Raw genomic sequence first — 26,085 nt, 5'->3', positions numbered from 1 at the left:
GGTCAGCCCCTGATGCCCAAGCCTTGATCTTCCCTTCCTGGGCTGCCATTATGGCAGTTGTCCTGGAAAGGATGATGGGGAAGATTTGACTACAGAAAATGTTGGCATCCTATGGGAAGGAGAGAAACTTTTGAGGCGTGAGGTACAGAAAGTTGAATGCAAGTACTATTAAGGAGAGTGTTCTCCATTTATCCAGAGAACGAGTCTTGATGACAGGAGGACCATGAAGTGTTTGAAGTGAGGTGGATCTCAACCCGGGCTAGTTAACACTTGTGATCCTAGCCCTTGGTATGCTGAGGCAGGAGGATTGCCATGGGTTTGGCCACCCTTCGTTTATAGCGTAGACCCTATCTCACAGCCTCCAGCACCAGATATAAGAAATAAGAAGCACATGAGGATGCTTCAGAGAGAAAGATGCTGTGAGGCTGAGCTGAGACAGTGTCAGGGAGAACAACTGGGGCATACGGCCACACCCTAGAGGCCTTGGTGGCCAGACTGAGGTGTGTATAGAAAAGCGGAAGCAGCTTGATGGCAGGAAGACAACTTCCTTAGATGGTTTCCAGTCACCTTGTGCTTCATTATTTTTTACGGGGAGGCGGGGGTACCAGAGAAAGCAGGAGGCAGTGTTTGGTTCACTGGGGCTTCATACTTTTTAGTAGAATGAGATACATTTGTTCTCACTGTATAGTACTGACACCAAGTCCGAGAACACTTAGCTCTCATCTTAGGAGCTTGGGTGACTCTGGTCTTGTCTCTTCAGTGGGCCTAGGGCCTGCAGGTTTGACAGGATAAAGAAGGTGGACATAGGCAGCGACCTTGGTAGCTTTGCACTCCTCGGCTTTCTAGTGTATTCTTGGGTCTAGTCCATAGTGTTTAATTCTTACTGCACCAGGGGCACAGGTGAAACTGGGAGTCTGCCCGTCACAGGTGTACAGAGCCAAGATGTGCTTGTAATCTGTCAATAGAAAAATGACACCATCTGTTGGGACTATAGAAAATGACAATGAAGATGTCACTGAGAATCAGGTATTAAAGCCAGGACATCTATACAAGGGTCTGATGTGTGGATTGATGCCGGCTTATGGAGAATGTTGATTTCAAGGAAAACATTCATAGAATTAGAAAAATTTGAACACACACACACACACACAGGGAGCTAGGGAGAGAGGGAGGGAGAGAGAGAGGCAAAGGTCTTTTTGGTGCCATTATTTTAAAATGCTCTTTAAAAAAAAAGTAAAATGAGTTTTAAAATTTCAAAACAGTAGGAATATGCACCAGCAATTATGGCCCTGTGTTGGAATTGATTGTAATAAGAAAATGTGCCATATACTGTGCAACACAAATTATGTACATACAAACACATCTCAGCCTTCAGCGGGTGGAGGAGTTGGAGAGCACCTTGATTCTTGCCACAGTAATCCAAGATCTATTTTCCCATCCGGTTGTCTTGTTTTTGAACCTCTTGTGCTTGTCCCCAATTTTAGTATTCATAGGCTCATCTAAGCATTAAAAATAAAACAAAACAGTGACCTGCTATAGCTGAAAAACTTGCCCATCCTTTTGACTGAGGATTGTTGGTTAATTTATGCAGGCCCCTTTGCACTTCAGCTTTTCCCCCACTGGTTGCTAGGCAACCACTTGAGTTACTGCGCATGCCTCTTTTATCATAACTGTCATTATGATTATTTTTTAATTATACAACTGGGACTGTGGATTAAAACAGCATATTGTCACTCATGCCTTGCCACTGCCTCTGAGCATTCCCGAACACTGGTGCAGTCACCTTCCAAAATTCACACCCCAGAGATTTATGGTTATCTTTTGATGTTTTTGGCTTCACAAAGGAACTAGAGATGCCATCGTAATGGCAGTAAGATTTTTGTGGAAAATGACTAGACCATATATCAGAAGCTGTTATTGATTTAGGGAGGCCAAATCAGGTATGGGGATCTTGAACCTCAATTATCCTCCTTTGTTCCTCTAACTGTGCCTGCTTCCAGCGTTAAGTGACGTGAAAGGCTTGCTGCTCTGCAGCCTGCTCTTTCTAGTGGCAAAGTGCTAAAGACGTTTCTCCACTAAACCTGCTTTCAATAAACCCACCATGCATTTGGGGGAGGGCACAGCTCGGATTCTAGAAACATGTGACACGCACATTAGCAGTTGTTCTTTTTTGCCCAAATTGCTCCACACACATAAGTGCATTTGGGGGACGGGAAGGGGCTCCTCGGGCAAGGAATAATAATGGAAGGGGCTTGTGGCACACCGTGAAAGGCATGAAGACGGAAAGGAATGTGGGGAGCCCACAACAGCCTCACATTTGCATTGCTCTGTATATTTTAACATACTTTCTAAATATACAGCGAATTTGAAGACAAAAGGAACATGGAAGTCATGTCTGTGTGTTCTGTTACCCATTTAAAATGGGACTCGGGGCTCAATACGTTATTGTAAATATCTCTGTCATGATGAAAAGAGATTAGCTCCTGACAGGGGAATCCACAGGGTACTTGCCACATTGTGTGTGTGTGTGTGTGTAACAGAAATGGGCACGTAATTGTGCTTTCCTGTGATTGAAGCTGGCACAAGGGGCATCAGCCTCCAGAGCAGTGGTGGGCGTTCTCTCCACCTACAGAGCCCCCATGCCTGGATGCCTGCGACCTCTTTTGCTTTGTTGACAGTCTCTGAAATGACCGCCCCCTCCCCCTCTCTGAGGAGTGCTTCATGTGCTTTGTTTCTGTTTGTCTTCCTCATTCCTGCAGTTCAGGGCGACAGCTCAGTGAAGTCTTCATTCAGTTACCTTCCAGGAAAGAGTTACCAGAATACTATGAATTAATTAGGAAGCCAGTGGATTTCAAAAAGATAAAGGTAGATACCCGTTCCCTGTTATTCCCCCCGAGTAAACAAAGGAGATGCATGGATGATGCTCGGGAGTGGTTCTAGGTGGGGGCTGGGGTAGTGGCCTCCTGGCTGCTAACCACTGACCTGCACACAGCCTGCCCCAGGAAAGGTGGGGCTGGGATAATATTGATCCTTCGCATGCATGGCATTTGATCATGGAAAGCTCAGATTATATACATTGCATGTTGTCGAGAACCTTCCTCTCCCTCCACTGCAACTTATTTCCCACATGGTGCACTTGCCTCCCCATCCTGAAGAACACCAATGGGTGGGGGTGGGGTGGGGTTGGTCTTGATCAGTGATGCCCCTGGGGGTCTGCAGGCCCACCCACTCAATGAGACTGAATGCTATGGGCTTTCTTGAACGAGTAAGGACAGGTCCATTTTTCCTCTTCTGTTATGTTCGTAATTCTTTCCCATCAGGAAAGAATCCGTAATCATAAGTACCGGAGCCTGGGCGACCTGGAGAAAGATGTTATGCTCCTCTGTCACAACGCACAGACATTCAACTTGGAGGGATCCCAGGTACGTGTCAAGGTGTCTGGGACGCGTCTAACCTGAGCCATGCTTTGGCTCTCGGAAGTGAATGGAGCATTTCATTTCTACCCTTTGGATCATTGCTTCCTCCCCAGCAGAGCACTGAAAGCTAAAAGGCTGTGTTCTCTGGAGCCTATGGGAATAGAAAGTGGAGCCTTTGTGCCAGAGCTGGGTGGGCTTCTACTCAGAGTTCCTTCAGGGCTCGTCTTCCCGATAGAGGAGGAACTCAAGTTATTGAAGGCAATGCTGAGAGGCTGGCACCATCCCTGTGATAACAGAGCTTCTACCAGGAGCATAGAGTACCCTTACTTGAAACCGAATCTGGAGGGGCCTCAAACTGCTGGTTTTAAGAACATCTTTAAGTCTCCATAGGAAGTCATTAAAAGACACAGCAAATTTATAAGCATAGGTGAGATGACACTTCACCTCAGTTACAGCTCAGTTTGACTTACCTTTGGTGGGAACCGATATATTTTTTTTTTTCCTATCTATCTTTCTGGACTGATACTTGCCATATCGAGTGAAAGAGACCCTGCCTGCAGCATGTAGCCTCGCAGAGTCCACCTCCACAGCCAGGATTGACAGTGATGCCTCCACACGTTGTTTCCCCCCTGGGCAGCTCATCCTCACCTTGACTTGTCACCTCAGACCTCTGCCAGATTTTGTCCCAGAAAGTGTCCCATCTCACAGTTAGCCTTCATTTGCTGCCTTGCCACCCCCCCACCCTTTTCTTTTTTTGGACAAGTTTCTCTGTGTAGCCCTGGCTGTCCTTGAACCTGCTCTGTAGACCAGGCCAGCCTCAAATTCACAGAGGTCTGCCTGCCTCTGCCTCCCGAGTTATGGGATTGGCTGTGTGGGTCATCTTTACAGCAGAAGAATTCAATCCCAGAGAGCAAAGGCCATTCGTTTTTACACTGTTTTTGAACTGAGGCAAAAAGACAACGTAAAGCTAACAATTGTTTTAAGGGTGCAGTTCAGTGGTGTCATCGCTGCTCCTGTGGGTGTTTAGCAGGTCTCTAGCAAATGATGCCACCCTACATTGTGACAAGAGTTCTCCCCTAACCCGGTCCCGTAACCACCCTCAGCTTTGAGTCTGACGACATAAGTGGGATCACTTTGTGCCCGTCTTTTGGCGACTGCCTTCCTAGGGTTCCTCTGTATTAAGGCAGGTGATGGGAGGTCTTTCCTCCCACAGGCTGAAATCCTAGTCACTGCACCCACCATGTTTTTCTCAGTCGCACATCTATATACACACCTTTGAGTTCTTTAGCTCTTGCCCAGGGTGCCTCTTAGGAACATGGGTGTGTGTGGAGGGTGTTCATTTCCTCAGGACTCTGCTTCTAATTATTTTGGGAACATATCCAGAAGTGTGTGTGTGTGTGTGTGTGTGTGTGTGTGTGTGTGTGTGTGTGTGCGCACACTCTGTTTTAATTCCCTAAGGGAAAGGACTGTGTTTAGGCTTCCTGTGTGTCTCAATATTGCATGGGACTGTACTTGGGTAGGTACACCTGCTGCACACAGCATGTCAGGTGACTGTTGGCCGCACTGAAGCTCAGGGACAGGGAACAGCCTTGTAAAGGGCTCCTTTGCTTCTGAATTTGAGGCTATCCAGGGCTGTTACACAAAAAATAAACCCTGTCTCAAAAAAACAACAACAACCACTAACCAAATATAAATATAAAATATAAAGTGTGTGTATGTGTGTGTGGTCTAAGGAGGCGTGCACAGCAGCGGTGGGACTGCAGGCCTCAGCATATGGCTTTTAACAGTTGACACTTTGGCCATTTAGATCTATGAAGACTCCATTGTCCTACAGTCGGTGTTTAAGAGTGCTCGGCAGAAAATTGCCAAAGAAGAAGAGAGTGAGGAAGAAAGCAATGAAGAGGAAGAGGAAGATGACGAAGAGGAGTCGGAGTCGGAGGGTAAGCTGTTAAAATTTCAGTGCACCAGCCATGGAGCTCAGGACGGCCAGGGTTCACTGAGAACGCTCTACCCATGTTGCCTTTGGGTGTTGGGATAACGCTGGCATGCACACTGCCTGTCACTCCTTAGCGCTGTAGTCTGACACGTGCAGGGCCTGCGGAGCACACACTGCTAGGCTCCATCCCAGGGCTTCTGAATCAGTGAGCCCCCTCACACGTTTATCAAGTTCCCACGGGGTGCTGCTGGGCCCAGGCCACACTTGGACAGTCACTGATTTTCAAAAATAATTGTCAAACGGATTGTAGGCTACCCATTTATTTTGGTCTGCATAGAGATATGCTTTCTCAAACATCATTTGGCTCATTGCTAATTACTTTTACTTAGTGTAAGTGACTTGGAAGGTGAAAAAAAATGGTACAACCTCATAATCTATATTGTTTTGAGAAGTGTGTTCCAGTTTTATGATGTTTTGTAGCATAAGTTTCCACACTTAACAGATCTAAAACCATTAAGAAATATATTAAAATGTCTTAATTGTAGTATTCTAATGAGGCTATTTCCTTACGTTTCCCAAGAGATTGAAATTCTCATCACACATATTCTTTCTGTGGTGATTAAATACTGAAATATGATCCCCCACTGAAATATGATCAGCCAACCTTGAGATATACAAACTCTGGGGAAATTGGCTTGTGTGGTAGACCTACCTTCTCCTGACCTCACCCTCAAATACTTGGGAGTGATGGCTATAGGCAGCCTATTCTAGAAGTTGCTTAGGGGGCATAGCACTTTGGATTCTTCTGAGTAAGAGTAGAAGTGGCTGCAGTCTTCCTGACACTGCCATTTGTCAGATAGCGTGAGAATGTCCCATGTGGCCGCTACCAATGCACCCTCACCAAAGTCTGCCGAGCTTGACAGTACCTTTCTCTGTTGCAGCACCCATCACTGAGGGGACTGGTTAGGTCCACTATAGAGTAGATTTTTAGTAGGAATTTCTTAGGGGTTGAAAACAATTAAGCTATACGTGTGAGCTGGTATATATGGCTCCCTCCCATGTGTAAGTAAAAAGCAAGATGGACAGTGGGCTACCTGAATATCCATGTAATAAATAAAAATTTAGATGTTTCTTGTGTATGTGTATCTATACATATTTGAATCCGTGGTATGATAGTCTATAGAATTTATTTACAGGTATAAACTATGCTTCTTTTAATTTTTTATTTTTTGGAAATAATCACTAGAGAGCCATGAAGCAGGGAAGGCAGGGAAGGGAAGCTGCTGTCATTTTTGCTTTCATTTTGTCTCTTTATACATTAAAAAAAAAATACCACTCAAACTACTTGAACTTTTAACTTAACTACAGTACACAGTGAACCTTTTTTTTTTTTAACCCTTTACAAGATCTCAACCCTAGCAGAAACCAACCGAGCGTCCTTCTACCTACAGAAGGATCATCTGAACTTGTCTCAGGTTTTAACATTGAATACGCCACCACTGGACCATTCACACTATTTTTTATAACTGACTGCACCAATATTATTTTAATAAATGCTCTTTCATCAATTGTATTCCTATCCCCCCTTCACAATACTAACTCCCCAGAACTTTATGCCGTCAATTTCATAATTAAAGTATTACTGTATTCTGAATTAATGTAACCTCACATAGCTTCTTAATTAGCCTTATTAGCCTCACACTAGTATGACAAAACAATGAAACTAACCCAATCTTTTCACCCGTACTCTTCTCCGACCCCCTCTCCACGCCATTAATTATCTTTACAACCTGACTTCTTCCATTAATACTACTAGCCAGCTAAAACCTTATTTAAAAAAAAAACAGAACTCACCCACAAGAACTCCTACACTGAGGACTTCCTCCCTTGTGATGATGTCACTCTCCTTCCCAATAGAGACATGCTTGCCCTTGGGAGGATGATCAGCTAGGCGGGCAGGGTGAGCAGGCATGCCTGTGAGGCTCTCCAGCACTCGGGGAAGTCGAGCTTGTTATCCGCAGGTGGGATAATAATAATTTTACTGACATGCAATCCTCACTGGAGTCTCTTCTGTTTCTGCTCTAGCAAAATCTGTGAAGGTGAAAATCAAGCTCAATAAAAAAGAAGAGAAGGGCCGGGACACAGGGAAAGGCAAGAAGAGGCCAAACCGAGGCAAAGCCAAACCTGTTGTGAGCGATTTTGACAGCGATGAGGAGCAGGACGAGAATGTGAGTGCGCAGGCCTGGACCGGGGTGGGGGTGGGGGGTTGCAGCTGAGTTCTCCTCTGGCTCCAGGGCCATCTTGGGGTGTACACTCCTCCTCACTTAGGCTGAGAGCAGGAGGGCTGGGGAGGTGTGGTCATGCTGGCGGCGGGAACAGAGCTGCGAAATTTAGAACAAAGTGTCGCCGTGGAAAGGAGAAACTCCTCAGTGAGAGCCCGTTCCCCTTTCAGTCTTCTAGTGCATGTGCGTGCAAATACAGTTTTCTTCACGGCTGGGTAATATTTTATAGGTCTCTCGCACCCAGCTTGCGAGCATATAACAGTTCAGATGAAATAATGGCTAGAGGTGGAAGGATAACAAGGTTTTGTGATGTCAGAGTTTCTGGCTGTGGTGCTCTGAGATGAAATTATCTGGAGGCTTTAGTCTTATCAGGAAATTTTTAAGGCACATTTTTATCAAACCAGGCACCTCCCGAAGATCTGAGGAGTACTTAACGTCGATATTAGCATTGTCACACAGGTATTACTTGGGTTCTCTGCAGGTCCTGAGGCAGTGAGTGGCAGGAGCTGAACTCAGACACCAGGAGTGTCAGGCTAGCCCTGTCATCCTTGCTGACCTGTGAGAACAACAGAAACCTGGCCGGGCCCTCCTCTAACTCATTTCCTGGAGCAGCTGGGCTTCGCCGGCACTACCACCCTACACAGTTGTTTTCCATGTTAGCATATATGTGAATTTCCTTCCACACTTGGCCACTCCAGCATGACTGGAAAGTTCTAGAATTAGCCTTACTAGATTCCGGTTACATTTAAAACACCGTGTTTTCTTGAGATGACTTACCAGCCAGCAGACATTCAGTGCATGATTTTTTTTTTCTTGTCGTGGGACAGTTTTCCAAGGCTCAGATAAAAATAGAAATGGTTAGCCATAAACTTCAGAAATCACAGTGGCAGACAGCAAGTGCGGCTGGCAGGCATTGCCTTGGGGTTGCTAGCTCAGCACCCCCGTTTTTGGCGTATAGGGTGCCCGTGCCTCTGCAGTGCCTGTCTTTCCACTGAAAGAGATGTTGTGCCCTCCTTCAATTTTTCCACCTTTTTACATTTTTTCCTTTAGGAACAGTCAGAAGCAAGTGGGACTGACGACGAGTGAGCCGCGCGGACTTGAGCTTACCATGGCAGAACTGAACACTTTTTCCCCTCTCTCCTTTCTCCCCAGTGAGTTCACTTGCCACTTGGGCACTGGGTTATTTCTCCGTCCTCATTGTCATCTAGAAGTAGCTTTAGGATAGTGCCAGACAAACATATGATATCATGGTGTTAAAATTTAAAAAAAAAAAAAAACTGCGGTGCGCGCGTGCATACACACACACACGAATATTTGTAACATATTGTGACCAAATGGGCCTCAAAGATTCAAAGATTAAAAACAAACAAAAGCTTTTGATGGAAAAGATGTGGGTGGATAGTATATTTCTACAGGTGGGTCGGATTTGGTAGCAGTTTGATGTGCTTGGTTCCCCGCATCTGTTCTGATGAGAAGATTTTTATCTTCCATGGCACTGATGACCAGGGGGAGCCATTCAAAGCCACTGGTTATTTTATTTCTCATCAGGCAGTTTTCAAGATTTTGATTTGTTCAGTATTTCTTTTTAAACACTGTGGTACATATAAGCAACCTTACTAGGTGACAAATGTACAGTAGTTAGAATATCACCTACATATACATTTTTCCATTTTATGCTCAATGATCTGAAGAACAATAAAAAAAAAAAGCTTTTTGACTTGTGTAAGATTTATGTCTACTGTAAACATTGCTGAATTCTTTTCGTCGTTGTTGCTGTTCTTGTTTTATCGACAACGCTATTGAATTGTCTAGAGTGTCCTGGGTGGCTTCTTGTGTCCACCTGATCTCCTGTGTTACCAATGTGTATGGTCTCCTTCTCCCTAAAGTGTACTTAATCTTTGCTTTCTTTGCACAATGTCTTTGGTTGCAAGTCATAAGCCTGAGGCAAATAAAATTCCAGTAATTTCCAAGAATGTGGTGTTGGTACTTTCCTAATAAACCGATAACTTAGCTGACGCTGTCGCCTCTTCTTTTATGAGTTCTAGGGCACTGAAACCTTTGGGCTTGATGGGGCAGCTACCTCCAGACAGAGGATCTCGTTATACAGATCACATGGCAGGCAGGGGAGAATCTCCAGAAATTATCTGGGTTGATGTTAAAGGCAAAAGAGACCATTGCTCTTCTGAATAAAGGGGGCGCGGCTACCAGTCAAAGCACACTGCCCCGTCAGCTTTGTCTCATGGCTTAAAGTATATGCATTAGCCAGAAAAATCTATAAAGGTAGATTTTTCTGTGGGGACTGTCTCAGTGAATACCCATATACCCTTCCCACTAAGATTTAACAATTTTTATGCAATGCTCCCCCCTCCTTTAATAAGCCATGGGGATGTAAGTCATAGTGTCACACACTTAGCACTAATCTAAGAACAGATGGCTACAGTCCCACTGTCACAGCAGAAGGGATTGACGTCTGTTTTCTAATAGCTAGTGGACCAGTCACCATCAAATTTCCCAGTGGCCCTACATTTATGGTTTGTTTTTCAACCTTATGCCTTGATGTCTACTTAAAGTCCTCCAAAAGCCAGCCCAGAGGATTGGCAAGCCCTTTCCTAAGGAACTGCTGGCAAGGTTAAAATGTAAATTTCCTGTTCCACTAACAAGAGGGTGAACATTTTTTTCTAAGGAGCAGTTGGGGCTCCCCACGATTATACTTACTGGGATTTCCAGGGCAGTATCAGAGCTCAGCCCTAAGAAGCTCCATCTTTCTGTCAACTCTTTCCTGCTTTTCCAATTACTCTGAGCATTCCGGGATATTGTATTTCTTTTCTTGGTTGGTTTGTAGGGTTTGCTTCCTGCACTAGGACTGGAGACTTGAGGAACCATATCAAGTTTCCTTTCTGAGACCATTTAATATCAGCTCAAAGAAAACGGTGCCTTTCCTCCTCTGCTTTCATTTCTGAATTTCCTGTGCTTTTCTTGGCTTCAGAGGCCTTGCTATTGTAAAGCTACCCAAATTATTGTTTTTATGGTTCAAGCCTTTCTGGGTGAAGGGTGTGCTCCACTTGGGTCTGCGCCTCCAAGAACCACCATACTTGTCCCACCCAGTACGCCGTGCTGTGTATACTGCCCACCTGCTAGTCTTTAGATCAACTCACAGTATTGCTGTGCTTATCCAGTTAACAAGGCCAATAGTACCCTAACTCCACATAGCTCACCTCTTTAGCTTCTTTCGTAGGCATCGTGTCATCTCATGAACAGTAAAAGGGTGAGTATAGTATAGTGTGTGTGTGTGTCTGTGGGTGGGTGTGTGTGGGTGGGTGTATTAGAAGAACAGCTAATGCTTGAGATAGCAACCTCACAAAGAGAAAGGGTTTTTGTCAGCTCACACTTTTGGAGCGTCAAATCCACAGTGAGTTCACCCTGTTGTTCTGGCTAAGGCTGTACAGCACAGTGAGATGCCTAAGAGCAAGAGCAAGGCCTCAGTTCCCTTCAGAATCATGCCCCCAGTAGCCTCGAGACCTCATGCTAGGCGCCACCTGCTCAAGCTATGGCTACCACCCAAAAGATCCTCCTGGAGAAATGAAGCCCTTGAGACATGAGCCTTTGGAGGACAGTCAAGATCCAAACTACATCAAAATACTAGCCTAACTGTACTAATTAGTTATTGTTAAGCCTGCTTTATAAACTGGCGTTTGTATGCACTTTTATATCAAGATCAGTACTACTCTTAGATAAGTCCCCTAGAGAGGGTCTCGCTCGCCTCTGTGCTCCTGCCTTGCCCTATGCCTTGGCTGTCTCAACCTGTTTTAGGTAAGAGGAGCTCAGAGCTTTAGCTGCATGGTCCCAAATGAGGTGCTTTCCACAGGTCTGCCTTTTAGATTGAGATTTTGGTTTATTTCAGAATGTGCCAGATATGGCCATATATCCTTCAACAGCACAAGGATTTTAGAGAAACACTGTCATATGATCCTAGCTATGTGAATATTATAGATTATGCTTATGAAAACAGATGGCAACAGTATTGCCAACTCCTTCTATGGGACCACTGTTGTAGATGAAAAATTATTAAGCACGGTGTGAATTGCAGCTAGGAAGGATTTTAAGGCCACCTGCTCTAAAGCTCCTCTTTTTCTTATGGTTTTTATTTGTTTGTCTGGTTTTTTGTTGTTGTTTTTTGTTGTTGTTGTTGTTTTTTGTTTTTGTTTTTGTTTTTTACTTAAGAAACCGAGATCATAACCCTGACTGAGAAGTAAACGTGTAGGTTGTTCCTGGATTTGCCCCAGACATACTTGAGTTCTGGTATCATCTGGAAAATGTGGAGTGAGCTATCTATTAGTCTAACCTTATAGTTTATATACAGCTTTGTTATCAAAGGTTTCGTCTATTTAGGGAAAAATTGCTTATAAATGTCATTAAGAATAGCAGAAAGACTCACAGAATTAAGAAGTCAGTTGTAAAGCAGCGGTTCCCAACTTGCCTATGCTGTGACCCTTTAGCATAGTTCCTCATGTTGTGGTGACCCCCAACCATAAAAGTACTCTGCTGCTACTTCACAACTATAATTTCACTCCTGATATGAATTATATATCTGTTATAGAAGATATCTGATGTGTAACCCCAAAAGGGGTCATCACCCATAGGTTGAGAACCACTGTTGTCAAGGCTCATCAACCACTGATAGTTTCAAAATCAACGTTTCACAGAGTGTAGTTTCCTAGACTCCCATAATCAGCATCACTTGAGGACGTGGGACTCAGACTCACCTGGGACCCACTCAAACATCAACTCCTCGTGAGTGCTGGAGTCCGACACACCTTCCCTGGCATGTGAGAGCCACAAATCTAAATCTATCAGGATGCAGGAAGGTTTTTGTTAGTTCATTTCTGGGGAGCAGAGTGTGATCACACCCTTCTTGCTTCCTATAGCTGTCTCCAGTGTGAACGCCCAGCACAGGACTGTTCTAGCGAAAAGAAAGTCAGTACATGTAAGTGTCGGTGAGAAGGCGGAAGGCTTTGCTCTCTCACCTCACTTTCCCGTCATGTCTGTGACAGGCAATAGTCTTCATTTGTGCCTGACTTCATCCTCATTCAGGCTGATACGGTGGTTGGATACTTAGGGGAAATATCTTTGGTTTGTTTAGCAAGATCGACCCAACAGAGTCTCTGCCTGCAGGTACAGCCTTTTTTCCCCCACAAGAATTTCATATGAACAGTCAGTCTTGCTATACAAATACCTTGGAGGAAAGAACCAATCTGTTCTCTTTGAACTCTGCTAGAGGTTCATCAAGATAAAGTATGGAGGTTTTGTTGTTGTTGTTGTTGTTGTTGCTGCTGTTGTTGTTGCTTTGATTTTATTTGCTTTTTGTTTTTTGCTTGTTTGAATATACAGTTATAGTGTGGGAGACTCGGCATTAGGGAGGTAGGGGCAGAAGGATTGCCACCAAAATCTGGGGCTATGGTGTGAGACTTATTTCACACACACAAAGAATGCCCCTATCAGCAGAGTATTCTAAGTCTAGAGAAAACTTCCTCAAAAGTGAAGAAACATTTGGAAGCCTAAATAGAAGGAGTTTGAGCTCAATGGCACCCTGGACTACATTATGAGCCCCTGTCTCAAAAACGGAGAGAGGAAGGAATTAAGTACACTAACTCTTAACTATATTTCTAGTTTCTTAGTTTGTTTTCTTTATCTTTGATCTTCTTTGAGGGATTTTATTTTTATCATGAGTGGGCCCATCTTGCAAGAATTGTTAAAGATCCTTCAGGAAAAAAGAAAATAAAAGGCAGAGACTGATCTGTATGAAGAAAGATTCCCAAAGATACGTTGGATCCAGTCCCTTCCAAATACCAAAGACAGTTTTTACGGAACATAGAAAAATAAATCTTTAGATTCATATGAAAAGCTGGGTGTGGTGGTGCATGCCTGTAATTCCAGCACTCAGGGAGACAGAGGCAAGCTGTGAGTTCAAGGCCAGCCTGGTCTACAAAGCAAGTACAGGACAGCCAAGGCTACACAGAAAAACCCTGTCTCAGAAAAAAAAAAGATTTATATGAAGCTATAAATGAGTAGCTAAAACAAACAAACTGGAGACAGAACTTCCTAGCCTCAAAATATACTAAAAAGCTATAAGACATAAAACAACATGGCATTGGCACAAAAATAACACGTGATCTATCAAATTGAAAGTTAAAAAAGAAATCTCCACAGTTCTGTCAATAGATATGTGACAGAGGTGACAAAACCATGCAATGGGAGAAAGTGTCTTTAATAAAAACTGTTGGCACTCCTGGGCATATACCCACAACCTATGACACAGACACACTTTAGGTTTTTCACTGTGGTCTTTTCACAGTAGCAAGAAATGAAACCAGTCTAGATATTCATCAACTGAAAAATAATGAACATGGTACATAAATTGTATGGGATTTTACTTATCTGTACAGGGGAAAAAAGGAAAAGTAAATGCATGAATCTGGAAAACATCAAGCTAGGTAACCCAGGATCAAATCGTATTTTCTCTCTCATACCCAGATCTTAGCCTCTGTTAAATCTATGTAGTGGGTGGGAAAAGAGAGAGAGGTAAAGGTGGTTAAAAAAAAAAAACCTAGAAGAAAGAGAGACTCTGCGGGAAGGCAGAAATGGCAAGAGAACAAAGCAAAAGAGGGAATGCTGGGGGATGAAGGATGCGGTAGGAAAGAGGAGGCGGGGAGCAAACGGAGAGGACGGGAGACTCAAGCCAAAAGGAAGTGTAGATGAAAACCCCACACGGAAACCGATCACTTTCTAAGCTAACTAAAAGTTTACAATTGAAAAAAGAAGTAAATGGTGCTGTCCACATGCAAAGGAACAGAATAGGCCCCTCCCTCTCACATAAACACAGAGGCAACAGAGATAGATGGATTTCGTGACCTTGAACTGGACCAAAGGTAAAGTCTGATCCTCATAATGCAGATAATAAAAGCAAAACAATTCAAATGGGACTGTTTGTTGCGAACTCGAAGGGTTTCTGCAGAGCAAGCTAAAAGAGCACAGAGGGAGCCTAGAAGACAGAATTGTGTTTGTAAAGAGACTACTATCTGAAATATATAATATACTCAGTAACGTGCCCACCCCATCTGGTTTGAAAACGGGCTAGAGACCTGCAAAGATAACCTCTCAGAAGATCTGGGAACTGCCATTGGGACTAGGAAGTGTCCGACATCACTTATGTTAACTAGGAAAAGACATAAAACCTCAGTGAGCTACTACGTCTCATTAGTCAGGACAGCTGTTCTAAACACTGCCTACGGTCATCCAGAAATGGAACGAACAGGCCCTTATACAGCATTGCCAGGAGCCCAAGTTAGTACAGCCATTGTGAGAAAAGGGTGCAAAGGTCTTCCAAAAGTTCACGCGATTATCGTTATGTACGTATGTAGCCAAAGGAAATGGTATCAGTATCTAGAAGAGACACCTGCACTGCTTAATGCACATCAGGATCTAAAACCTATCAAGGTGAATGGATAAAGAACATACTACATGATCCACCCATTCTGTAGCTATGTACTAGGAATATTATTAAGCTATACGATGTAACAGTGTTAAACTGGGTGGGCCATGCCTTTACTGAAAGCGTGCAGGAAAAAGAAAAAGAGAGAGAAAAAAAAGTGTGATCCTGCATGTGGAATCAAAAGAATTGGTGAAGTGGTGGTTTCCATAGGCAGGGGGTAAAGATGAGGGGGAAAGAGGAGATTGGGGCTGATGACGGAATTTACTGTCCTACCAGTTCTGTTACACAATCAGGGTGTTGGTAGTTAACAGTAAAGAGTAGATGGCTAAAACAGACTAGATGCTCCTGTCTCAAAAACTGAGGTTTGGCTTAGTACTGGTTCCTCAGCACCCAACACAGAGGCATATAAAGCATCACATTTTACCCCTCAAATATGCATGAGTACTGCATGCCGCTCAAAAAAAAAAAATGTAAAGAACACGGAAAAGCAGCCTTAGAGGAGGATGAAATATTTGACTTCTCTTATTCCTAATTAATCTACCAGGACACCTTGTGCAAACGAGCAACACATCAGTACATCTGATGGTCATAGCATGCGGACAAATGCAACACAGGACAAGCTGCTACAAAGTCTGGAAGGAGTGAGCTAGGAAGATCTTGCTCTACACATTGCCCTTACCTTGTAGTGGTACCATACTGTTGCCTACCTGCCCACAGTTGGAACCGTGTATTGTCATCTCGAGGGTAATTATTAAAAAAGCTTTTAGAAGTATGAGGGACGAGGTGTAGTTGAGTGGCCTGCTTAGCATGTGTAAGGCCTTGGAGTTGATAGTCTGGGTGCTGGAATCAAAAAGAATAATTCATTTGATAAGGAATAAAAAATGAAATTATACACAAATAGTGAGCATATAGGAAGCATGAAGTGTAGAAGACAATAAAGAAAAGACAAGGCTTATAACATAGTATTAACTAATTATTAATTCAACTACGACAACCCTCACTTAGAATGGCAACTCTCTAAATATATATATATTAAATGAAATGACAGAGACTGGCCAGGCCAAATCACAACGCCATCTGCGAGAAACACATTTTAAACATGGAGAGACTTAAGGTCAAGAGAAGAGGGTGACTTCCTAGCAGGCATCAGTTTACTATCAGAGAAAGCCCCTTGGGTGAAAGAGGATCAGTGTCCACTGAAGAAAAGGAGAGTTGTGATTTAAATTTGAATTGACTTCCTCTCTGTCTACTGTCACTGCTCATGTACCTTTCTCCTAGTTTATGAACATGCAGCACATTTGCCCATTTGAACAGAAAGGTTGTGGAGTTACATACCCTAGTGGGAACATTTCTATAACCAGGCTATTAAAGATGGACGTGGCAACACGTGCCTGTAAATTCAGGGGAGGCAGGCAGATCGGGTACTCAAGGCCTTTCTCTGCTAGCCAGCTTCAGGCTCACTTGGGCAGCATGAGGTCCCGTCCCACAAAGCAAAACAACAGAAGCTGTCCTGAGCATTTTTGTCACCCACAGAAGCTTTCTCAGAGTCATTTGTCAGCCTCTACCTTCTGGCCAGACAACTACTCACCTACTTTCGGTCTCCCTAGTTTTGCTTTTTCTGGCTTCACATATAAAGAGAACCACACGTTGTAAAAGTCCCCCGTGGGCTTTTTCCCCCTTATTAATGTTTCTGAGATTGCTTCATGTTTCACTATTTTTGTGTCTTATTATTGGCGAGTAGTATTTCATAGTGCATCTGCTCACCAGTTCATGGTTTAACAGGTAAGGCTGCCCTGAACATGTAGGACTTTGTGTGGCTGTGATTTTGAGTACTGGAGAATCAGACCGCTACATTATAAAGCAAGAACAAATGGATGCTAGTTTGGGGAAAATGTACTCCAACTGATATCTCAGCTCACAAAAAGAAACTCACATGAAATAACTGGATAAATTTTAATGTATAAAATATTACATCTCTAACAGAGAGCACAGGGGAATGTCGGTGCTACTGTATTAGGAAACTTTTTTTTTTCTCTAGCAGGGAGCAAAAAAATCAGGAGCCAGAAAAGAACACAGTGACAAAAGAGATTGTCTCAAAGTTAGAATGGACACCAATGTTAGTTATGAAAAGAGTAAATAAACCACACAGCCTGTGGTAATATAAACTAGGCACAGAAAGGGCTCCTTCCAGAAGCCCGCCTGCATTTGTCCCACCATGGACTTTAATGTGTGGTTAAGGCTACTCTCGGTGCCCCAGGAAGACATGGGCAGGGGATCAGGGGGATTTACCGTAGAGTCCTTGAGTCCCTGGGCTGACAGTAGTCAGCGCAGGCTTTCTCTCTCTTCTTGTCAAGAAACGTTGTCAACAATAGTAGCTCTTAGGGAGGCTGCCCCTTTTAGGCAACACCAGCTCACTTGTGGTGAGGTTCAAAGTTTGTTGCTTGCTGTGGTTTGGTAGGAATACCACTCTGTCCTTTGAGTGGGCTTAAAATGTGCAGTGTTTGCAGTGAGTGTGACCCCAGGGAGAAGAAAGGCTATGATAATTCACATTAAGGACTTCTAGAGGTTTCTTAATTTATAAAGGCATTGTCTAAAGGGAGATTAAAATAGAGAAATAGAACTCCAAATTTACAGATTCAAGCCTGCCCTCCCTATGTACATAAATATCGCCTCCAGAAAATTCTATCCGCACTAAATGTCATGAGACATGGGATTTGGACATAGTGTCAGGAAGGGCCTGCACAGTCCTCTAAGGCTCAGTGTGCCCAGGGTGTCCAGTCCCCACCTCACTCCCACTCTCCATCAACGGCATTTGAATCAGCTCAGTTAGCTTTTCACATTTTCCGGGAACACACATGGGAACTGAAGTCCTTAATAAGCAATGTGGATAAGGAGAGTTTCCTTAGAGTCGGGCACCAGCTTCCATTGCTTCCAAATGCCCTTCCCACTTTTCTAAAGTGTTTTTTCAGTTTGTATCTCTCTTTGATGGTCTTTGTTTAAAACACACATCGCTGGCTTCCTATGCTAAGTCCTGTGCTCAGTGCTGAACAAAGACCAAGTCCCAGCACTCAGACATATATGTCGTTCTGATGTTATGAGGACCCCTTTATCTCACACTCCATTACTCTTTACCTCATCCTGGATCAAGAGGCCTTCTTAATGGATGGTCTGATGGGGTAGCCAGCCACCTTAAAGTTCCTGCGACATTTCTTGTCATCCAGTTGCTGCTATGTTCTTTGCTTACTGTACAAGGCTGGATGAAGGCTAAGCCCAGTATCTGGCATGAGCTCAGTAGAGGGTGAGAGTCACAGCTTGGTTTTATTTCAAGGTTGTTTCACTTCCAAACCAGCAAGAAAGCAGTGCAAGCAATGTACACTTGATAGGGGAAGTGGTGTGCAAAGCTATGTGGTCCAGAGTGAAAGGCCCACTGAGTCAGAGCAGCTCAACCCCCAGAGGTTCTAGAAAGTGATACAATGAGATATCTCATGCATACATAATTGTGCAAATGTATCTAGTACATGCTAAACTTATAGAAGTTTCTTACATCTTTAAAAGACATTAATTTCCTTCTACCTATGAAGCCATAATTTCAATTGGCAAGAGTTTTTTTTCCCCTTAGTAATCAAATAGTATCCAAGTTACTATTTTTTTTTAAAGATTTATTTATTTACTATGTATACAGAGTTCTGCCTGCATATACACCTGCAGGCCAGAAGAGGGCACCACATCTCATTATGGATGGTTGTTTTTGTTGTTCTTGTTTTTGTTTTGTTTGGGGGGGGATTTTCATTTATTTATTTTTTTAATCTTTTTAAAAATTTTATTAATTTATTCAGATTACAACTCAATTGTTATTCTATGACTTGTATCCTCCCATTCCTCCCTCCTTCCCGCTTTCACCCTAATTCCTCTCCCCTAGGTCTATGACCGAGGGGGACCTCCTCTTCCACTATATGGCCATAGGCTATCAAGTCTCATCTTGGTAGCCCGCTTATTCTTTCTTTGAGTGCCACGGTTGTTAACCACCATGTGGTTGCTGGCAATTTGGAAGAACAGCCTGTGCTCTTAACCTCTGAGCCATCTCTCCAGCTCCCCACACTACTATTGATGGTGCTGTAGAGTCCACAAAATATTTTCCCCTCAAGCCTATTATATATATAGAGCAGCACACACATTCTGTAGAGAAATGTCGCCAGCCAATAAAGAGCTGTGCCATTCTTTCCAGACATGGCTATTCCATGGCATCACTGGGAAGTTACCAAATCAGTTCCGTATGTGTTCATCATTGCCGACAACAAAGGATGGGAAGACTAGGTGACAGTCACGTGCTGTGGGTGCCCGAGGTGCCTGAGAGGGTTTCTCTGAGGCTGGGGGAGAGGACTTGGCTGTTAAATGGAGACTATAAAGCATGATTTAAGGTTGAAGAGAGAAGACGACACAAGGCAAGAGAAACGTTGCTGGCATCTTAGTCTGGACCACGAACAAGCCCTTTCCAAATGCCGCTGACAACACGGCACAAGCATACTTAAGTTTCAAGTAACCAATGAGAAATGTCTCCCAGGAAGCCAGGATCAACTGCATCCAATTCACCTCAGGGGCTTGGGAAATCAGATCCCCAAGATCCATCCAGCACAGAGAGTTTGCTTTTTGAAGGCAAAAGGCCAAGCCTGAGAGTTGCCCGAGATGTCAGCAGTGACCTTAAGCTGGCCCTGAGAGCCACACCCTGAGAATGACTGCTCCTGACTGGAGATTTCAAACTCACACTCTTTAGTTACACTTCCCCAGCATCACATTTAGAAATGGAAATTCAAAAAAAAAAAAAATCAAAAAACAAGAAAAACAACAACAACAAAAATCCAGACTCAAAGCTTCCGTTGGAACACTGGAGCTGTGTGTCTGCCTGGCGGTAACATAGAAGAAACTAAGTTTTCTGTTTCCTGAAAGACTGAGAGAGCTATTCATTGATCTGTAATGCAGAGGCTCACACTGAAATCAGCTGCCATCCTATGCCCTGATCCTCCTGCAACCCACTTGGTAGCTGCATCAAGTTCTCTCTTGTGCTGGGGCTCTGTATATATGTACTTCTATTATCTGAAATATTCTTGTCATTGCTACTGCTGCAGCCATGGCTTTCACTTGTCCCTCTGCCTTTGGCCGAGATGCCACTCTTTCTGTGCCTGTGATAGAGGGTAAATACTTCTCTCGGTGTGGTCCCACAGTGCCTCCATCAAAGCTATCACATCCCATTATATTGTCTCCTGGCTAAATGAGTGGATGGAGACATAAGACAGCTAGAAATAGTAATAAATAATATTATACAGTCTTTGCCTTCCCCTCCCAGGTGACTACAATGGAATCTTAAGTTTTATTCCTAATTTGAGAAGCAACAATCATAAAAATTGTACGTTTTAATTAAATTTCCCTTAAAACTACCATAATAAATTTAAACTCCTTAATTATTTAAAATACCCCACTAGCTTGTACTGCAACCCAAGCTTTATTGGACTCAGCTTGAATTTACTGAAATCCAAGCACATGAGGTTCTTAACCGTGGCATCATCCAGCTACACGTTCCTGGCGATCGTCTGTAATTATTATTTTAAAGGTTAAGTCAAATAGACAGTTGTTTCCTCACAATACTATTCTAGCGACTGTCAGAATTTGATATGAAAAGTAAAGTGTGTGCGTGTGTGGGAAGAGTGATAAAAGAGGCGGGAGGTCCTATGTTCACACTCACACAGACCTCACTGTAGTCTCCAGGGGAGTTTATTGACCTAAGAGAAGATACAGCTATAAATGAGTGCGAGGCGACACACCTGTCCACGTGGTAGGTAAAGAGGCCACATAAGAATTCAGAGAAAACACAAATCCTTTCCATGGCATCTGATCTGGTCATGCAATGAGATTTAAAATATAAGTGTCCTACAAGAAATTAAAAATTCTTTTCAAGTACATTTAAAAAAAAAAAGGAATCTTGTCACTTCTTGCTTAAAATGGTAAATGTTTGAGAAAGCTTCCCAAAAACTGAGCAGAGTGTGAAGTCCCTGAGCAGCAGAATTTGGGAGGCTGTGACCTTCAGAGGTGTCCCGGTTTCTCCAGACCTGACTCTTCTCATCTGTAAGCTGAGATGAAAACAGACAAGTCCTTTCTAGTATTATCATTCAAATGAGTGTCTATATTCTAATTTTTAATGCTGATTAGACTTCTGTGGTTCATGCAATTAGTTTTGCTATGTGCTTCACAATAAAGTCAGGCTTTCGAGTCCTTCATTATGCACAGAGGTAGTCGTGTCTTATTGCTTAGGAGACAAATGAAGTGTCAACCTTATTCTGAGGAAAATGATTAGAGATTATGTGTCTAGAGGGGAAAAGTAAATCTTATTCAAAAGTGAAGTAATAACTTCAGAAGGTCTTGGAAAGACTTTGAAATATTCTTTGGAGTCAGATAATTAAAGAAAGATGAGTGCACGGGTAAGTTCCCAAACGCTGCAGTGGAAATTGTCAATGCATGTGTCATTAAGTAAATGGCATTCCATTAGTCCTTAATAGGTAAGGACTGGGGGAAAGAGAACATGCTGATAAATTTTGTTAACGGTATTGGATCCTAAGAAATGGCATTTAAATATGTTTCGGGGAAAGCCATTGGTAGCAAGCATGACCATGATTTGCATACATATGTGTTTATTTCACACCTACTCATCAGCAATGAGAGCACCTGTATGTAAACCATGCACAAACAAGTGGAATCAATAGGCCACGAGTGGGTAAGGGAATCTACCCACAGGAACACCCCTACACAATTCCACTTCCCGGTGGTCTTTTGGCAGAGTAGATAGTACCTAGAGACTCTCACAGGCAAAGACACAGTCACTAACTAGACTACAAACAGCTCTCTAAGTGGCAGGCCTACAGGTATAAGAAACCCCCAACTGAAACTGGTATATTTAAAAGCCAGCTGTTTCACTGAAATTTGAGAACAAAGGAAATAGTCCCAAATGGTGAATACTATAGCAAAATATAATCTTTGTGGTTCGTGGAATGAAAAGAAATCAAAGACAAAAGGAAGCATGGGGACCCAGGGTGAACCCTGGGTCTGAGTTTATGTAGCCTCAGACACTGGGTTATTGTTTTACAGTAAGTTTAGCATTCTGAGCAATTCCGGCTAAGAGGATAAGGTGTGTCTTAGTCAGTGTCCTATTGCTTTGAAGAGACACCATGACCACTGCAACTCTTATCAAAGAAAGCCTTTAACTGGGGCTTCCTTAGAGTTTCAGAGATCTAGTCCATTTTTGTCATGGTGGGAATATATATATATATATATATATATATATATATATATATATATGATAGGCCTAGTAAAACATACCCGTAATACCTATCCCCCAAGTGCAGTTCCTGCTGGGCAATTTAGTGAGGCCCAGTCTCAAAAGAAAAAAAAAAAGAACATTCTATTGATACAGCTCAGTAATAGTATGGTAGCTCACACCTGTAATCCTAGCTCTTGGGCGACAGAGGTTGGCCAAGTTCTGCGAGCTCAAGGACTGAAGCGGAAGTCTCCGGTTTCTTTGAAGACTCAGTGGTGCCACTTGGTGTTTTGCTGAAAGCTGTCTTGTGAGAGGGCACGTGATGTTTTGCTGGGAAGAGCCATGTGAGAGGGCACATGATGGTGGGAAGGAGCCTAAAAAGAACCTCAGACAGTGAGATGAGGGGTTTGGCGTTTCTACTCTGTGCAGCACTTCTCTGGTCTTCGCTAGACTTCACTGGTCTTTGTTGGCTTTCACTTCACAGAGACACTACCACAGAGAAGACTTCTCGTGGTATCCCAGCTGGTTCTAGCCACTTCCACAGACTCGTACGGATTCAGCAGAGTCTTGTGGTTTCTGCTGGATCGTGCTACCTCTGTGGATTTGTATGCTATTTGGTGTTGGCTATTGGACAGGACTGCTGGTAATCCTGACAGTGGAGAGTAGAGTTGGCCCAAGGAACTGCATCTAAACAGGTCCACAACTCCTTTTTCCTATTAACATCCTTTCTCCCCTTCCTCTGGCTGGTGGGTTAGAAGTGAGATTGAAGTGTTTAAAAACCCTAAATAAAGTAGGTTTTGAAAAAAAAATCTAAACCAACAAAGGGTAGCCTAGTTTATATAATGAGATAGTGTATGGAAAAGAAACAAATCCAAACAGAAGACAGGGAGCCACCCCGTGTCCCACAGCATCATGACAGAGTCACCACATCCATGACCCTGGCAGATGAGCTCATGCATAGGAAGTCTCGCATCTAGATGGCACACTCTGGGTATCAGCTTTCTCCTACCACAGCCCCATCCCTGTCTGTCAATATCAGTGGTAAACCTCACAAGCAATACTTCTCTTTTTCTCTTTTGAGGCACAGTCTCACTATGTCACTATGTAGCCCTAGCTGGCCTAGACCTGGCTATGTAGACCAAGTTGGTCTCGAACTCACAAAATTTTACCTACCTGCCTTTACCTCCTGAGAGCTGGACTGAGAAGCTCCCGTGCCCAGCTGATATTTTCCATTTTCACTGAACTGTTTCGGGGTGACATCCTCTGACAGTGTGCACACATGTGGTAAGAGGAGTTTCCTACACTTAAGTTTCTACTGCTAAGCTTCAGGAGGAGCAGCAAGCTAGAGAGTCACATTTCTTCACATAGGCAGGAGGCCATCAGCCTGAGGCCATCTCTGTCTTTGAATTTCTATGTAACAAATTGCAACCTGATCCACTAGATAAACAATCCAAAACTTAACTGAAAATTGTGTGTGTGTGTGTGTGTGTGTGTGAGAGAGAGAGAGAGAGAGAGGGGGGGGGGGAGGGAGGGAGGGAGGGAGGGAGGGAGGGAGGGAGGGAGAGAGAGAGAGAGAGAGAGAGAGAGAGAGAGAGAGAGAGAGAGAGAGAGAGAGAGAGAGAGAGAGAGAGAGAGAGAGAGAGAGAGAGAGAGAGAGAGAAACAGCCCCAGCCCCATTTGAGCCAGTCACATAGCTGAACTTCAGCCAATCACAGGCAGCCAACTCATCAAACCCCGCCCAAATTAGGCAGGAATACAGTTGCAGCCAATCATGCAGTCCAGCTCTTCCTAGCTATCTGTAACCTCTGCGAGTCCGGAGCTCACACTGCTGGGCAGAGTGTTCTCATTGTCTCCTGGGTGGTGTTTTCTTTACAAGGTTTAAAAATTACCTTCCTTGAACTATGCCAGCACATTAAAAAGAAGACAGTCTGTGTCTTCTAGATACTGACGTCTGATTCTTTTAGGCCCTTTGTCTACTTTTGCCTGAAGCATGATAGCGTTCACGTCAGCACGGTTTATGTGGATGCTTCACGTGTGAGTCATTCTATGTTTGGATAAACTCTGTCATTTGTATTGTGTCTCCAGTTTTGCTTTTAGCAACGTGTAGGGTATAAAAACAAATAAGGAATACAACTTCTCCCAAACCACTTGAAATACTTGAAAATCATTATAGGTGATATGGCAAAGAAGGGGACCCAATTCTGCTATGTAGGAGCTCTGCCTTTTTCCTCTTGAGCTCCCACCCACATTACTGTAATAATAACCTTTCCTAAAATCAGCCGTCCACTGTCAATAAAATTCATTCCTGAAGTTCACGAGACAGAGGACTCAGAAGCTACTGGCTTGAGATGGCTTTAGTGGCTGTTGCTTTGTCAAGAGTCTCAGCTCTCTGAGCTCTGCACAGCCGGGGCTGCAATGCTTCTTGTGTGCAAGAACCCTCACTTCTCTCTGTTTTACATAGATTCTCAATAAGACACTCTTGGGGGTCTCCCATTACTCTTCAGATAGTGGGTTTGGACAGAGATAAACCTGAGACAATGATTTTTGTACAGTTTGATTCAGAAGATGGTCCCAAGAAGCATTAGAAATTGAATGAACAAAGGAAAGAAAACCAAAGTGATGTGGGATGGTTATAGCTGTTGGAAGCTGAAGAATCATTTTGCCTGGAGCTGGTAGAGATGATAAAATGGCCAGAGTTGTCCCACTCAGCTGATGAAGAGCCGTGATAATTGTTCACCAACTCCCATCTTCCATTGCCAGAGCTTCCACTGCAAGGATCATTATTAGCTTCCAACACAGAGATGGCACTCAGGTGGGCTTCATCATGACGCCCTCAGCTTGTACATAACGGTAAATGCTGCGGTGTCACAGGCAAGCCAACAAGAGCCTCTGTTGTATGCACTTATGTTCCCCAACTTAGGCTGGAGTGAGTCTTGCTTGGGGGCTAAGCAGCCTCTTACTAGAGAAACTTCACTGGAAAAGATTTTAGCTGTAGAGTTTAGGTTCATGGCAATTCTTTTCAGAGATAAATCTCCCTCCCACTATCATTATTTTTCGTTTATTCTAAATGGCCTCCCTGCTCTCAAGCTCCTCCTATCTGAACTAGTGCCCTTTTATTACCTTACCAAAAGTTTATTCTACATTGTAAAAATTTCAATAAAGTTATATGAAGGTATCTGAAAGAGAACTGAAATCTAATGGACATGGCAGTTTCCTTCTCTGGAAAAGTCCCCTTTTCTTAATTATTTATAGGCTAGTGACAGTAGCATATCATGAGTTAGGACAGCAACACAGCCCATCCATCTCCTGATCGTACAACTAATGACAACGCAGCCCTGGCTAGAAATGACTAGACACTCGACAAACAAAGTCTCTTCATGTTTACAATAAAAAATAGTAAGGGGGACCAAAGTCAATGAGAAAAAAGTTGATTTTCCTCTACTGAAAAATGGAACAGACTGAAAGAGCCAGAGAGCATTGATAATTTATAGACCACAGCCAACACTGCTACAGGAAGCATATGAACCCTAAACTAAGACACAGACACTACAAGGTACAGAATAATGGCACAATTCAAAATGGTGGCACTGTTCCAAAAGCTAGGAACTGCCAGTCAGAGAAGAAAGAGCTGAAGGTCCATCTCCACCAACCTTGGGTGG

The 26,085-nt window shown here is 43.4% G+C and overlaps 1 protein-coding gene and 2 long non-coding RNA genes across 8 annotated transcripts in view; 1 reads left to right on the top strand and 2 right to left on the bottom strand.

Annotated features, from left to right (window-relative positions):
• The window catches only part of SMARCA2 (SWI/SNF related BAF chromatin remodeling complex subunit ATPase 2), a 170,673-nt gene extending 161,024 nt beyond the window's left edge, over window positions 1-9,649 (top strand). For all 6 annotated transcript variants that reach the window (XM_084758050.1, XM_084758047.1, XM_084758049.1 and 3 more), the window contains 5 exons: window positions 2,760-2,865; window positions 3,321-3,422; window positions 5,224-5,356; window positions 7,438-7,580; window positions 8,685-9,649. In XM_084758050.1, coding sequence (XP_084614176.1) covers window positions 2,760-2,865; window positions 3,321-3,422; window positions 5,224-5,356; window positions 7,438-7,580; window positions 8,685-8,720 — 520 coding nt within the window. In that variant the 3' untranslated portion in view covers window positions 8,721-9,649. The remainder of the gene's footprint in view (window positions 1-2,759; window positions 2,866-3,320; window positions 3,423-5,223; window positions 5,357-7,437; window positions 7,581-8,684) is intronic.
• Window positions 1,206-7,431, bottom strand: LOC311584059. The gene is made up of 2 exons (XR_014774773.1): window positions 7,207-7,431; window positions 1,206-1,499 (listed from the first exon to the last, which is right to left on the bottom strand). It is a non-coding gene; the product is annotated as an uncharacterized lncRNA (long non-coding RNA).
• Window positions 7,608-23,875, bottom strand: LOC311584062. The gene is made up of 3 exons (XR_014774776.1): window positions 23,600-23,875; window positions 22,609-22,800; window positions 7,608-7,733 (listed from the first exon to the last, which is right to left on the bottom strand). It is a non-coding gene; the product is annotated as an uncharacterized lncRNA (long non-coding RNA).
• Window positions 23,876-26,085: the final 2,210 nt, after the last annotated feature.

The sequence above is a fragment of the Acomys minous genome (genome assembly GCF_964271855.1).
Source record: "Acomys minous genome assembly, chromosome: 2".
Taxonomy (NCBI): domain Eukaryota; kingdom Metazoa; phylum Chordata; class Mammalia; order Rodentia; family Muridae; genus Acomys; species Acomys minous.
Note: the sequence above shows the minus strand (reverse complement) of the source record. Positions and strands in the feature narration are given on the sequence as shown.